Source organism: Centroberyx affinis, unplaced genomic scaffold, assembly GCF_046629955.1.
Source record: "Centroberyx affinis isolate AG114_WGS23_722 - 3 ecotype Tasmania unplaced genomic scaffold, CSIRO-AGI_Caff_v1 ptg006199l_1, whole genome shotgun sequence".
Lineage (NCBI taxonomy): Eukaryota > Metazoa > Chordata > Actinopteri > Beryciformes > Berycidae > Centroberyx > Centroberyx affinis.
Window position 1 is genome coordinate 1 of NW_027283144.1, and position 13,872 is coordinate 13,872.

Genomic DNA, 13,872 nt, shown 5'->3' on the forward strand with positions numbered 1-13,872 from the left:
TAGCCTAATAATAAATACATTAATGAAAGACATGTAGCTTTATTTATTTAGACAGTAAGGGTTGGTGCAAAAGGAAATGGTTTTGATGTGGAGCACAGCAGGGGCGTCACCAAGGTTTGAATACATTTGGGGCTGAGCCCAAGTAATGTGGGGCTGAACCGGGGAGGAACACTGGATGTATTTTACCCTACAGAACAAACTGGGTAGCATTTGGGGCTCTACTGCGTTACAAGCCAAATTACACATCGCTGTACAGTTGTTAACTTGGATCTAAAATTGATAAAATTAAAGATCTTATAACATGCCTCTGTTATAATGGAATGGAATTGTTTTACATAATTATTATAATTTTATGGAAGATTTCCATCACACTGAGCACTAACAGCTGAAAACAAAATAAACAGAAAAAGGCTGTAGTGAAGTCATGGGTGCAGAGTCCTGACTGGATCTGGGGTTTGATTGGTCAGCTGCTCTCTGTTGTCTCCCTGACCCTGACTCCCTCAATCTCTTGTTGTCCTTCCTATGATATTGATAGAATGGACAACACTACCTTTAAAAAAATACAACTGACTTGTTTTATATTTTACTAGCATTTTCCCATGTGAAGGTGATCATACCTGAGTATTACTATTTTCTGCCACAAATCAGTTCTCAAAATATTGTCCATTAATATTATCTATACATGTGCTGGATGAATTGATTGTGATTGGCTGGAGGGGTGTTGATTAATTTCAGATAACCACATTGCTCTGACATAGTTCCTTATCAATGGTCTAAATGAATGCACAATTTTGAGACTTGCTTACGAACTGAATATTATTGTGTACAAGGGTACCAGTTATAAGATGGGCATCACTTTTATGGCATGAACAGCTTTAGCAAAACCAGGAATACACTTATTTTAGCTTTATCATCTAGTCACCTGAACTCTGCTGGTCTGTCTCCTCTAATTTGAGACTGATCCTTCTGCCTCCATTTGGCTCTGTTAAATAGAGCAGTGCACATATTCAGAAGTTACTGATGGCTGTGTATAGGAGACTTTTGAAATTACTATATTCAGATTAACTCAAAGATAATTATATAATAATAATAATAATTATGATACACCACTGCATCTAACATTAGGCTACAGTCAATCAAATAACAATGGATAGCAAATAGATAGCTAAATATCCCTTCATTCTCTGGTAGCAAACTACACTCTAAATTAGTCATTTCAGTTACAAAGATGGATCATGTGAAAATGAGAATGACATGTCTGTCTGTTTACAAGTTAAATTCACTTGAACACATTTTTTATCACTCACATTGGGTTGAAAATAATACAGGATGTCTAGTTTCTTCTTTCTCGACATTTTCACAACACAACCTGTCAGCTCCGCTGCTCAGATTAAACTCTCTGTGCTTGTCATTTGATTGTGCGTTTGTTTAATGTGACCCTGCTTCCCAGTTGGGTGGAGTTTTCTGTTTTTGATGCACTGTGATTGGCCCGAAGGTCCAAACACTGCAAACTTTGGTGATAAAACGAACCAAACCAGTTGTTTAAGCGTCAGTGAAAACACCAGTATTGCTCTGCATTTACAATTTTTTAGAACCGGAACGCGCATTCCGTCGTCAAATTCACTCCCGGAACGCACGGCCCAATGACACCCCTGGATATAGTTAGAACCTCCTTTCTTTCCTCTGTCAAAAGATTTGGGGCTAGTCAAAAAACATTCCCGGCTAAAGCCCTGGAAGCCCGATGCTGGTGACGCCACTGGAACACAGAGTTTAGGTACAACAGCGACCTGTCTCCTGTAGGATCTCACCTTCATTGCTCCTGCAAAGAGATACTTGAAATCTCACGACTCGTGCCTGGTTGTTGTGAATGAACAACGCATTTCTTGTACTACTTGAGAATATGTGAATATTTTCAGGAAAGCCTTGTGAAATTTACAAATGTCTTGAAGAATGACTGTGCTTCTGCCAGGATTCATCATGACAGAACATGACACTTTAAACAGTGTGTGTGTGTGTGTGTTGATATCTGGAGACCTAATACTTAATGTTTTCTCCACAGAGTTCACCATCAAAGGAAAGAAGTTCCCGGTGGTCAGTCTGCTCAGGAGCATCAAACAGACCTGGACTCCATATTTATGGTGTGTAAATGTACAACAACACCTTTTACTTCAGCTACAAAGAAACTGCAAATCAACCATTCTGGTCATTATAGTCTCCATGCTGCACTCTTTAGACCAGTGGATCTCACAAACCATGCAAGATGGATTTGATGTTGTGTTCCACGATTTTGTATTCTGTTCCAGCTTCTTGAGGAGAACCTTGTCACTTTTGTGAAGAACGAGCTGAAAAGGATCCAGGGAATTCTGAGTCCAGATTACCCAGAATGCTTAGAGAGGCAGAGGGAGGATGAGGAGGTGGTAGACGGTGAGGAGGAAGAGCAGAAGAGGAACAGCAGAGAGGCTTTTCTGGAGATCACTGTACGCTTCCTGAGGAGAATGAAGCAGGAGGAGCTGGCTGACTTTCTGCAGATCAGTAAGAGGCTTTTAACAGGTTTAACATGATGGAAAGAGGAAATGATGGAAAATGAAAGATGTTTACATTTCCAAACTCTGCTGTAAATATGCTGTACGCATCTGCATCAGATCTATACAATTCTGCACACACAGTCAGAACATTTTCTGGACGTTTGTCCACTACTGATGAGCTGAATAGATATCATGGAGTGGGAAAATGTATACATCCACACTGAAATCCATTCATTGATTTCATTTGTTGTTTGTTCATTCAGAAACTTTTGCTCCCATCTGCCAACATCAATTCAAATCTGATCTGAAGGAGAAGTTTCAGTGTGTGTTTGAGGGGATTGCTAAAGCAGGAAACCCAACACTTCTGAAGCAGATCTACACAGAGCTCTACATCACAGAGGGAGGGAGTGGAGAGGTCAGTGATGAACATGAGGTCAGACAGATTGAAGCAGCATCCAGGAAACCAGCGGGACCAGAAACACCAATCAAATGTGAAGACATCTTTAAACCCTTACCTGGAAGAGATAAACCAACCAGAACTTTGATGACAAAGGGAGTGGCTGGCATTGGGAAAACATTCTTAACACAGAAGTTCACTCTGGACTGGGCTGAAGACAAAGCCAACCAGTATATACAGTTCATATTTCCACTGACTTTCCGAGAGCTGAATCTGCTGAAAGAGAAAAAGTACAGCTTGGTGGAACTTCTTCATCACTTCTTTAATGACACCAAAGATTCAGGAATCTGCAGGTTTGACAAGTTCCAGGTTGTGTTCATCCTTGACGGTCTGGATGAGTGTCGACTTCCTCTGGACTTCAAGAAGAACAAGATCCTGACTAATGTTACAGAGTCAACCTCAGTGGATGTGCTGCTGACAAACCTCATCAAGGGGAAACTGCTTCCCTCTGCTCGCCTCTGGATAACCACACGACCTGCAGCAGCCAATCAGATCCCTCCTGAGTGTGTTGACATGGTGACAGAGGTGAGAGGCTTCACTGACCCACAGAAGGAGGAGTACTTCAGGAAGAGATTCAGAGATGAGGAGCAGGCCAGCAGAATCATCTCCCACATCAAGACTTCACGAAGCCTCCACATCATGTGCCACATCCCAGTCTTCTGCTGGATCACTGCTACAGTTCTGGAGCATGTGTTGAAAACCAGTGAGAGAGCAGACCTGCCCAAGACCCTGACTGAGATGTACATCCACTTCCTGGTGGTTCAGTCCAAACAGGGGAATATCAAGTATCATGGGAGAGCTGAGACAGATCCACACTGGAATACAGACAGCAGGAAGATGATTCTCTCTCTGGGAAAACTGGCTTTTGAGCAGCTGGAGAGAGGCAACCTGATCTTCTATGAAGCCGACCTGACAGAGTGTGGCATTGATATCAGAGCAGCCTCAGTGTACTCAGGAGTGTTCACACAGGTCTTTAAAGAGGAGCGTGGGCTGTACCAGGACAAGGTGTTCTGCTTTGTCCATCTGAGCCTTCAGGAGTTTCTGGCTGCTGTTTATGTCATCGTCTCATTCATCGACTCTGGTGTCAATCTGCTGTCAGAAACACAATCTACCTCCAAACCGTCTCAACCAAGAGACAAATCTCAGGTAAATCAGTTCTACCAGAGTGCTGTGGACAAGGCCTTACAGAGTCCAAATGGACACCTGGACTTGTTCCTCCGCTTCCTCCTGGGTCTTTCACTGGAGACCAATCAGACTCTCCTACGAGGCCTGCTGACACAGACAGGAAGTAGCTCACAGACCAATCGGGAAACAGTCCAGTACATCAAGGAGAAGATCAGGGAGAATCCGTCTCCAGAGAGAAGCATCAATCTGTTCCACTGTCTGAATGAGCTGAATGACCGTTCTCTAGTGGAGGAGATCCAACAATACCTGAGATCAGGAAGTCTCTCCAGAAAGAGACTCTCCCCTGATCAGTGGTCAGCTCTGGTCTTCATCTTACTGTCATCAGAAGAAGAGCTGGACATGTTTGACCTGAAGAAATACTCTGCTTCAGAGGGGGCTCTTCTGAGGCTGCTGCCAGTGGTCAAAGCCTCCAATAAATCTTTGTAAGTGCATAGAAAACTGGATAATATTCATACAGAGGAAAAAAAATATATTTTCAAAATTATTGTCCATCTTCATCACTAATATTTCTTCAGGTTGAGTGCCTGTAAGCTGTCAGAGAGAAGCTGTGAAGCTCTGGCCTCAGTTCTCAGCTCCCAGTCCTCTAGTCTGCGAGAGCTGGACCTGAGTAACAACGACCTGCAGGATTCAGGAGTGAAATTGCTCTCTGCTGGACTGGAGAGTCCACACTGTAGACTGGAGACTCTCAGGTAAGATCAGTTTACAGTTTATTTCAATCAATTTGACACATTTCTCCAAACTAAGGTCTGTGCTCTCAAAACAGTCTCTCAGATTCTTCAGTCTGTTCAACAGATTTAAATCCTGTTTTACATGCAGGTTAATGTCAGTAAATAAACACCTGACCTGTGTAGGATTTTCTCTGCTTACATGATTTTTAAACCAGCCAACATTTAGCACTGTTTTGGAGCCCCTGAATTACTTTCCATGAAGCAAGCAAGCAGCAAGCAAGTTTATTTATATAGCACATTTTCATACATTGAATGCAATTCAAAGTGCTTTATAAAAGAAAGGAAAAAGATAGCATAAGATAAGAAGGCATAAAAGAATTCATACATTATGACAAACATTAAAAGTGCATAAAAAGGTACACAGGAAATTTAAAGTGCTTTACATTTAAATAGAAATACAATACACCATTAAAATAAACAATTTAAAGTCATAAAAATAATCAATAGGAATCCCTCTTTCAATTTAAAGTGCGTAACATTAAAAGTAATAAAAGATATAAAATGGAAGAAAATAAAATACCAAAATAGCAGGAGACTTAGCTATAGGCAACACAGAACATGTAAGTTTTTAGCCTAGATTTGAAAATGGTCAGATTAGGGGCATGTCTAATATTATCTGGGAGTTTATTCCAGTTTTGTGTAGCACGATAAGAAAGTGCTGCCTCCCCATGTTTTGTTCTGCCTCCGGGGACGGTCAACAGACTCTGCTGGAGATGAATGCATGGATCAGTTTGAAGATATTTCACTATTTCCTCTCCTTGCAGCATCAGTTGCTGAAACCTAAAATAGCAGAAAGGACTTCTAAGATTCTGTCACAAACTGAGACAAACTCTCAAACTGAACCAATTGAAGCCACAGAGCCAATCATGGATTCAGAAGTGAAACAACGATTGTGTCTCATAAGGACAAGCTTCTCTAACCTGTCAGACAGTCTGTTCCTTCTGGAGGTAAGCAGCAAACTTCCTGAACTGAACAGCCGCTCCACAGGTGCTAGATGGAGTCGGGGTTTTGTACTTCATGTAAATGTTTTGGATGTTTGAGAACTGGTTGAGGGTCTCAATCCCAGATCCTCCTGACCTCAAATAATCCATCACTACTTCTTCTGCTGAGTAGCTGTTTGTCCACCAGCATCCTGCTCTGAAATCCAGATCTGTTGTTCAGTCAGAGTGTGTTTGTCGTTGGCAGTGGAGGCTCCTCGTCGGGTTGTTTTTCCCTGAGTTTCACGTTGCGTTTCGCGTATAAGATGCTTTGATAAACTGGATGTTGTGTTTTTCGCTGTGGAAAGTGTTTTGCTGCCACACAAAGTTTACAACGGACGATAATGTTCTTTGCATCTTTGACTGAGATAAATTCGAAGTAACGGGAAAACTTCCAGCTGCTGAAAGTCTGCGTCTCTCCCTCACCCTCCAGCTTTTGTTTTGCTTTTTTAGCGAGTAACAACGTAAACCTGCTGCATGTCCTGAAGATATGAAGAAAAAAACAAACAGATTTGAAAAAAAAAAAACTTTGAAAATTTCAAAGGAGAGAACAGAAAAGGTTGTCGGAGGTTCAGGTTTAAGTAACAGAGCGTTACTGGGATTAGAAACTGTAATATAATTAAATTGTAATCCCTTACACTACTGTTACTGAAAAAAGTAATCACATTACTGTAACGAGTCACTGAGTAGCCTAATGCGTTACTGCCCAACACTGGTGCCCAGGGGCCCTTTGTCTCATAATCCGCCTATGGAGCCGATCACTGGGTCAACTGTTTGCATTTGAGACAATTACACTTCTTGCCAGAATTTGACTGCATTGTCACAACTATTTTCACAGCTGTATACTAAAAAACATCTACCTATGTACCTTGTTTTGTATGTGTGTGTGTGTGTGTGTGTGTGTGTGTGTGTGTGTGTGTGTGTGCAGGCTGTCAGGCTGTCTGCTCACAGAGGAAGGCTGTGCTTCTCTGGCCTCAGCTCTGAGCTCCAACCCCTCCCATCTGAGAGAGCTGGACCTGAGCTACAATCATCCAGAAGCCTCAGGAGTGAAGCTGCTCTCTGCTGGACTGGAGGATCCACACTGGAGACTGGACTCTCTCAGGTATGGAGAGGCAACGTCTGCTAGAAGGCTGAGAGTCACACACATTTTCTCTGTCACACTGAGAAGATAAGAAGCAAGTTCAGCTTTCTTGATTCTTGATGTATCAAGCTCACTTAAACTGTTGATTCGTGACTCTAAAAAAAGGCCCTTCACACAGTCTTCACAGTCTTCGTTTTACTGTTTACTTAATCAAACAAAGGGATGAGGAAAATAGGCACAGTAAAGGACATGTTCAAAGCCACGGTCAAAACTAATTTGTGCTCTAGCTCAACAGCTTCTCTCTATTGAAGGAAAATGTAAATGCACAATCCACCTGATGCTTCTCTGCTGACAGTAATTAGCTAAAGAGAGACAAGCATTAATCTAAGGCAATATGAACTATATGTTACACAAGTAACACTTTTCAAAGTTATCAAGGTTATTTGTTTCCATTATGAAGAGATTATGCTGGTCTGACTTTATTTAACCCCACAGTGTGGACCATGGTGGAGTGCAGAGATTGAAACCAGGTCTGAGGAAGTGTAAGTGTGTATTTAGTTTTATATTCATGAAAACAATGCAGCACACATTCAGTTTCTGTTTAATTAGAAAGCTCATGTATGTGACATCTATTTGTTCAAATCCTACTGTGAAAAAAGATGGCTGACAAAATGTGTCATCATGAAACTGAAGAAATGAACAGTCAATCTGTTAATAAATCAACAGATAATAAACACAACAGGTGTATTAGATGAGAAGCTGCTGCTGTATTGTGTCTTGTTCTCTCCATCAGATGCCTGTGAACTCACACTGGACCCAAACACAGCACACAGAAAGCTCTTCCTGTCTGAAGACAACAGAAAGTTGACAGAGGTGAGAGAGGAGCAGCCATATCCTGATCACCCAGAGAGATTTGACTGCTGTCATCAGCTGCTGTGTAGAAATGGTCTGACTGGTCGCTGTTACTGGGAGGTCAAGTGGAAAGGAAGGGTTCATATAGGAGTGACTTACAGAGGAATCAGAAGGAGAGGAAGGGGTGATGACTGCTGCATTGGAGAGAATGAAAAGTCCTGGAGTCTGTTCTGCTCTGGTAACAGTTACTCTGTCTGTCACAATAACAGAGGAAAAGATATACCTGACCCCTCCTCCTCTGGCTCTCACAGAGTAGCAGTGTATCTGGACTGGCCTGCTGGCTCTCTGTCCTTCTACAGAGTTTCCTCTGACACACTGAGCCACATCCACACCTTCCACTCCACATTCACTGAACCACTCTACCCTGCGTTTGGGCTTTGGTTTGGGCATGGTTCCTCAGTGTCTCTTGTCAGATAGAGGAGGGAGAGAGAAACACTCAGACTGCTGACCGAAGACAGCTGCTGAAATGATAGTTCACTCTGGACAGGATCACACACACACACACACACACACACCTTCATCTTAATGTGAGAATATGAATGTTTGTATTTTCATCGGTGTTTCCTACTCATTTTACTGTAAACAAACATCCATCAGTCAGTGTAAACAGAGTGTATTCAGTGTGTTGGGAAACTGAACAGGGTTTTAACAACACACACGTACAAGAACATGAACATTTTATTGTGAAAATGAAATGAATGAGAAATGAAAACACAGAATCAAGTTATGGTTTTTCATCTTAGAGTCTGTTGTTGATGATTGACAGATTAAAATATCTTTCTTTTGCAACTTTGTTTTATTTGGTATTTTATTCTCTTCTCATCATTCCAAGCTAAACTTTTATCTAGTTTTCTATAATTGTTTCTCAGAAATAAAGTTTTGCTTAAATGAACATTGCTTGGTCTTCATCTTTTCCAACAAGCAGTTTCAAACATGATTTTTTTTTATGTCGGATAATTACTATAAAATAAACTAATTTCTTGTTCTGTTGTGAGTCATTTCATCTCAAAATCATGGGAAATGTAATGTATGACATTGGGTTTTGGCCCCACTCCCTTTCAGTCTAACATGTAAATCAATAAAGTAGTAAAATGATGTTAAAGCCTTTAACTGTCCAACACTAATATTGACTGTTTCTGCTCTCAGGTTCCTCTGTTCTGGTTTTCTTTATTAGTTGAGCTGATTCTGATGAAAACAATAAAAAATCTCTACAGACTGAGCTCAGCATTCAGCATTTCATCTGAACAACATCCACACCATGTTAGCTAAATAGTTTGAAAAAATTCAGGAAAGTGTGTAATAATTTCATCTTATGTCATTTCTACTGACATTATTTCATCCATTTTAAGACATTTGAGAGGAAAAGAGGCTGAACCACGATGCCAGAGACTCAGATTCACACATTTATGTTCAATATCTAGAATTCTGAAAGGAAAATTAAAAACATTCGATTTTTAATATATAGGTGCAACAAAATGTATTTTCACCTAACTCAAGTAATGCAATTGGGCTTCTTTTTTAATTTAACCTATATAAACATCGAACAAAAAGTTTGGAAATTTGTGTTTGGTAGATTATTTCTCTGTTGTAACAATGCTTCTTGGCAATACATTTTATACCGTTGGAAAGCCTGTTTATTTCCCTTTTAAATGGTGCCTCATTTGTAAGGAACATGCATTTGTGGGATGAGCAGCATAGCTGAGTATGTGGGTTGCGCTCATGTAAAATTTGCCAAATCTTCTCTGCCAATGCCAAACAGCTTATTAGTGAACACAGCAGCGCCCTCACTGGCATTAGTCACATCATCACCATGCCGAGGGACTTTCAGTGACCCGGCTTAATAGGAATTCCTAAAGAAAACGATCACTATCACAAAATCTTGTTGCTTCAGTCCCATGCACATATCTCTGTATATCACGTAGGATTTCATTATTTATATGAACCACTCGCTATGTACACCTGTAGATTTACAAAAGAAGTGTGAATGTGAACGAGAACAGATTGCGTAGCTGTGACGAGGACCAATCAGAGAAGACTTTACTGCTCCTTGGTGACCAGCGACCAATACGAAGCCGCTGTGTGAGCGCGGCCGCGGATAAACGGATTTGTTGTTGTGTAGTCCGGTGGTGAAGAGTGATTTTTGTGTTTACCGACAGCAGCAGTTTGTTGAAAAGTCTCTGAAGTCAGTCAAAATGAGTCTATCTCTAAGGTAAACTCATGCGTATCAGCTACGCAAATCCATTTTCCGGTACATTTTTTCGTTTGAACGGTGAACGCAACTGACGTCTAGCAAAAGCCAATGTTAGCTAACTTAATTAACGTTAGCTAACTGTTAGCGTTCACAGCTTGTGTCCTCAATGCAAGCAAGGTTAACTGGATTGTTAGCATAGCTGCAGGCAGAAAAACTGTCATTAGTTTTATTTACACGTTATAGGTGACGCACTGAAAAACTGTTGTTTGAGCTATCTATCTAGCTAGTCACGTTGCTAGCTAGCCAGCCACTGCACTGCGCAGCAATGTCAGCACACTTGATTTGTCTAAAGTGCATCTGTAAATGTAGTAATTCCTATGTAACGTAACTGGTGCCTAATCTTTCCAGAACTGAACTTGCGGCAGACAAAACCAAGCGCAAGAAGAGGAGAGAGCTCACCGAGGAGCAGAAACATGAAATCAAAGAGGCTTTCGAGTTGTTTGACACTGATAAAGATAAAGAAATTGACTACCATGAACTTAAGGTAACCACCGACACACCAGTGTGCTCAGTGCCAAATGCTTATACGCCATTCTACAGTTAAATCACTATATCAAATCCCTCAAGTAACTGAAATGAAATGAAGTAACAGTCCAAAGTATTGGCTGTTCAAAGTGTGATATGTGCAAGTTATATAATGCCATTTGTAGCGAAATGTGTTGTTAAGATAGTTTTAATTTCATGCATTATCAGTAATTGCTCACAGCACGTAACTTAAATTTCTGTGTTTTGTCAGCTGGCTTAACTACCCATCTTAGAATCACCTGAATCACAGATAAACATGGAGCTATTCTAAAATGTATCCAATGGATATTTATAAATTAATTGATTTAGAGATTATTAATTCTTAAACCATGCCACTGGATTGCAAAACACTATTTAAAAATGCCAACAAATCTGTTATAGGTGGCAATGCGTGCACTTGGCTTTGAAGTGAAGAAAGTGGATGTTCTGAAGATTCTCAAGGACTATGACAGGGAAGGAAATGGCAAAATAACATTTGATGACTTCAACGAAGTAGGTAAGTTTTATGTTATTTCTTAGATTGAATATTTATTGTATTTGTATGCAGAGTTTATTGCAGAAGTTTTGATTGTGAAGGTGGTAGTGGCTGATGGGAGAGGAAGGATGTAGGCTACAGTTTTTATATGCAGCTCTCTTTATTTACAGCTTGATTGCAAATCATCACAAATCAACCACAATCAAAACAGAACTGTACATAACTGTACACAAACTACATAAATAACTTGCACAACTGTATATACACAAGCAAGACACAAATCAGTCAAAACAGAACTGTACATAACTGTCAGTCTCCCACTCCGAACTTCATGCTGTTGCGTTGTGTTTGGAGGCCTAGAGGCATCTACAACCTTGAGGTGGAGCCGAGACCTGAGCCAGTATTGTGGGTTTCAGAGCCTCAGCCTAACTCTGGAAAAATCCTGTTATCTTTTCTTTAAATCTGCCACTTTTTCTTAAAATGCAAGGGAAATGAACTCAATTCAGCTGGTTTGTATTGTGTTTTATTAGTCTTTTCTTATCAGTTTGGTTGTAGGCCAACAACAGCTAACTGAAAAGGCAGCACAAGTAATGGTTTGAAATGGCCTAAAAAACATAATTTGAGGTATTTATCTTACTTGCTGTGGTAGCTATTAGTTAACTACCAATGTTTTAGAAGGAGTAAGCTGATATAATTGGTGTTGACATTAGCTAAAGTTGTAACAATGGAACATTGTTCATTTATTCTCCACTATGTTAAGGCTCCCACAATGTGCTCTTCATTGCCTGCCCTGCAATGTCATTTTTTGCCAGCAGATGCTATGGTTGGATCCTATTTTCAAAATTGCTGTGGTCCCAAAAGCACAAAAAACTTTTTTAGGACTTCACCTTGACTGTATATATGTGTGATTTGTATTCTCTCTCAACTTCCAGTTACAGACCGCATACTGGAGCGAGACCCAAAAGAGGAGATCATGAAGGCCTTTAAGCTATTTGATGATGATGAATCAGGCAAGATCAGTCTGAGGAACCTGAGACGTGTAGCTCGAGAACTTGGAGAGAACATTACTGATGAGGAGCTACGCAGCATGATTGATGAGTTTGACACTGACGGAGATGGCGAGAGTAAGTGATCACTAGTATATTTACATAGATCCTGCTTGTACCTCTGACCTGACGGCAAAGTTTCAGACCGCATGATAGTTTTGTTTGGATACTCTGTAAACTATTTAAATTGAGTATTTGCTTAAAGGAGTAGTTCACCCAAAAAATAAAATTCAGTCATTATCTAGTCACCCTCATGCCAGTTGAAACACAGGTGAAATTTGTTAGTCCATATAACACACCCGGAGGTTGCCAGCACTCCTTTGTAGCAGCATAGAAAAGACACCATTATTCAGCGCAAATCTTCACTACAGCCAGTTGTTTTCGAAAAACGGTTGCGCATGCGCAGTCATGTGAATCTCCTACAATGGGAACAGTTATCTTAGCTCAACTGCTGGAAGTCAAGGGTATCAAGTAGCAGCTCCTCTCAAAACTAGGGAAATAGACCCTTTAGTTTCCTTGAGAAACATAACTTGTTTTTTCAGTAGCACTTTCTTGAACTATGTTCAAACAAGCACATGTCCAACATTATTTTCTTACTGAACTTAATTCACTTATGTTTTTATCTTCCAGTAAATCAAGAGGAGTTCCTCGCCATAATGACTGGAGACTCTTGATTGAAAGACTGCATGCTGGGGTATTTTGTGATGGATGGGTTGTCCATACTTGTGAGCTGAGCCAGTGAGCATCTATCAGGTGCTGCGTGAAGGTGAACATGCCAACGTTAAGAACAAGTCTCAACACAGATTAACAACTTCCTGTCACATGCACCTTAAGTGGACTGAAATGCCTTATCGGCCCCATAGTTCATACTTGATCAATTACTTGCATAAAATTATTGGACCGAATGAAAAGTTCAGCGTATGGCCTAATTGCTCGCCCCAAGTCAGTCCTGTAAGATCAAGTGTTAACTTGCAAACTCCTCTTCTGTTCTATGAATCCCAGTAATGCTGTGAAGATCACACTGGTCTTTTAATCAAACCTGCTTTATGTGTTGTTGATGTTAGATGTTATTTTGTCTGTATGTATTGCAAATTCATCCCAAAGTGCTTAGGTCTTGTTGTTTTATAAGGTCATTTCAGGCTTTGATGAGTTTGATGTTGTTGGTCTAGTTGTTGGTCTAAATGTCTTGTATTCACTCTCGCTGTCAATCTTCCTGTCACATCCCACTGACTGTAGGAAAATATTTAATCTTCATTTTTCTAAAGTTGAGTCCGTGATTCTGTCTGTCTGTATATTCTTTGGCAGGAAAGAAACTCTTGATATTCCATTCCAAGAATGCACATTTTGTACATTATTTTTAATTGGTTGCAGTGAAATTTTACTTAACATTATATGAAGGTTGGAATGTGCTATTTATTTTATACAAAAAATAAATTGGTTTGCCAGGATATTAACTCTTGTCATTTACGATTTATGCTTGCTATTTCCACTTTGATTCTCCTTACATCCTGATTCATAGCTTGTGCTTCCTGCGGTGCCTTAGCTTTCCACCAGAGGGCGTGTGTCACTCATGACTCTACTTTCAGCATAATGCACTGTGGAACTAAGTAGCTGCTCAGAAAATTAATCTGATTACATTTCCTCTGCTGTTATTACAAGACACATGACTATAAGTTGTACAATAACCCAAATCTGAATGCTCAGTTTTTT

The 13,872-nt window shown here is 40.3% G+C and overlaps 2 protein-coding genes across 2 annotated transcripts; both read left to right on the plus strand.

Annotated features, from left to right (window-relative positions):
• Positions 1–2,059: 2,059 nt before the first annotated feature.
• Positions 2,060–8,831, plus strand: LOC139638205 (NLR family CARD domain-containing protein 3-like; the record flags this gene model as incomplete). The annotated part of the gene is made up of 7 exons (XM_071512255.1): positions 2,060–2,091; positions 2,304–2,532; positions 2,789–4,589; positions 4,683–4,856; positions 6,801–6,974; positions 7,449–7,495; positions 7,747–8,831. Coding segments are annotated over 7 exons (2,993 nt in total), but the record flags the coding sequence as incomplete, so codon positions are not given.
• Positions 8,832–9,969: 1,138 nt separating this feature from the next.
• On the plus strand, positions 9,970–13,610 carry cetn3 (centrin 3). Its single transcript, XM_071512260.1, has 5 exons — positions 9,970–10,074; positions 10,465–10,600; positions 11,023–11,137; positions 12,049–12,240; positions 12,793–13,610. Exons 1-5 carry the CDS (start codon positions 10,058–10,060, stop codon positions 12,834–12,836), a joined length of 504 nt encoding a protein of 167 aa, XP_071368361.1. The 5' UTR covers positions 9,970–10,057; the 3' UTR covers positions 12,837–13,610.
• Positions 13,611–13,872: the final 262 nt, after the last annotated feature.

Coding starts and splice junctions, on each gene's coding strand:
- cetn3 (XM_071512260.1), top strand. Junction 10,601..11,022: donor TTGACTACCATGAACTTAAG/GTAACCACCGAC, acceptor AATCTGTTATAG/GTGGCAATGCGTGCACTTGG. Junction 12,241..12,792: donor CACTGACGGAGATGGCGAGA/GTAAGTGATCAC, acceptor TTTATCTTCCAG/TAAATCAAGAGGAGTTCCTC.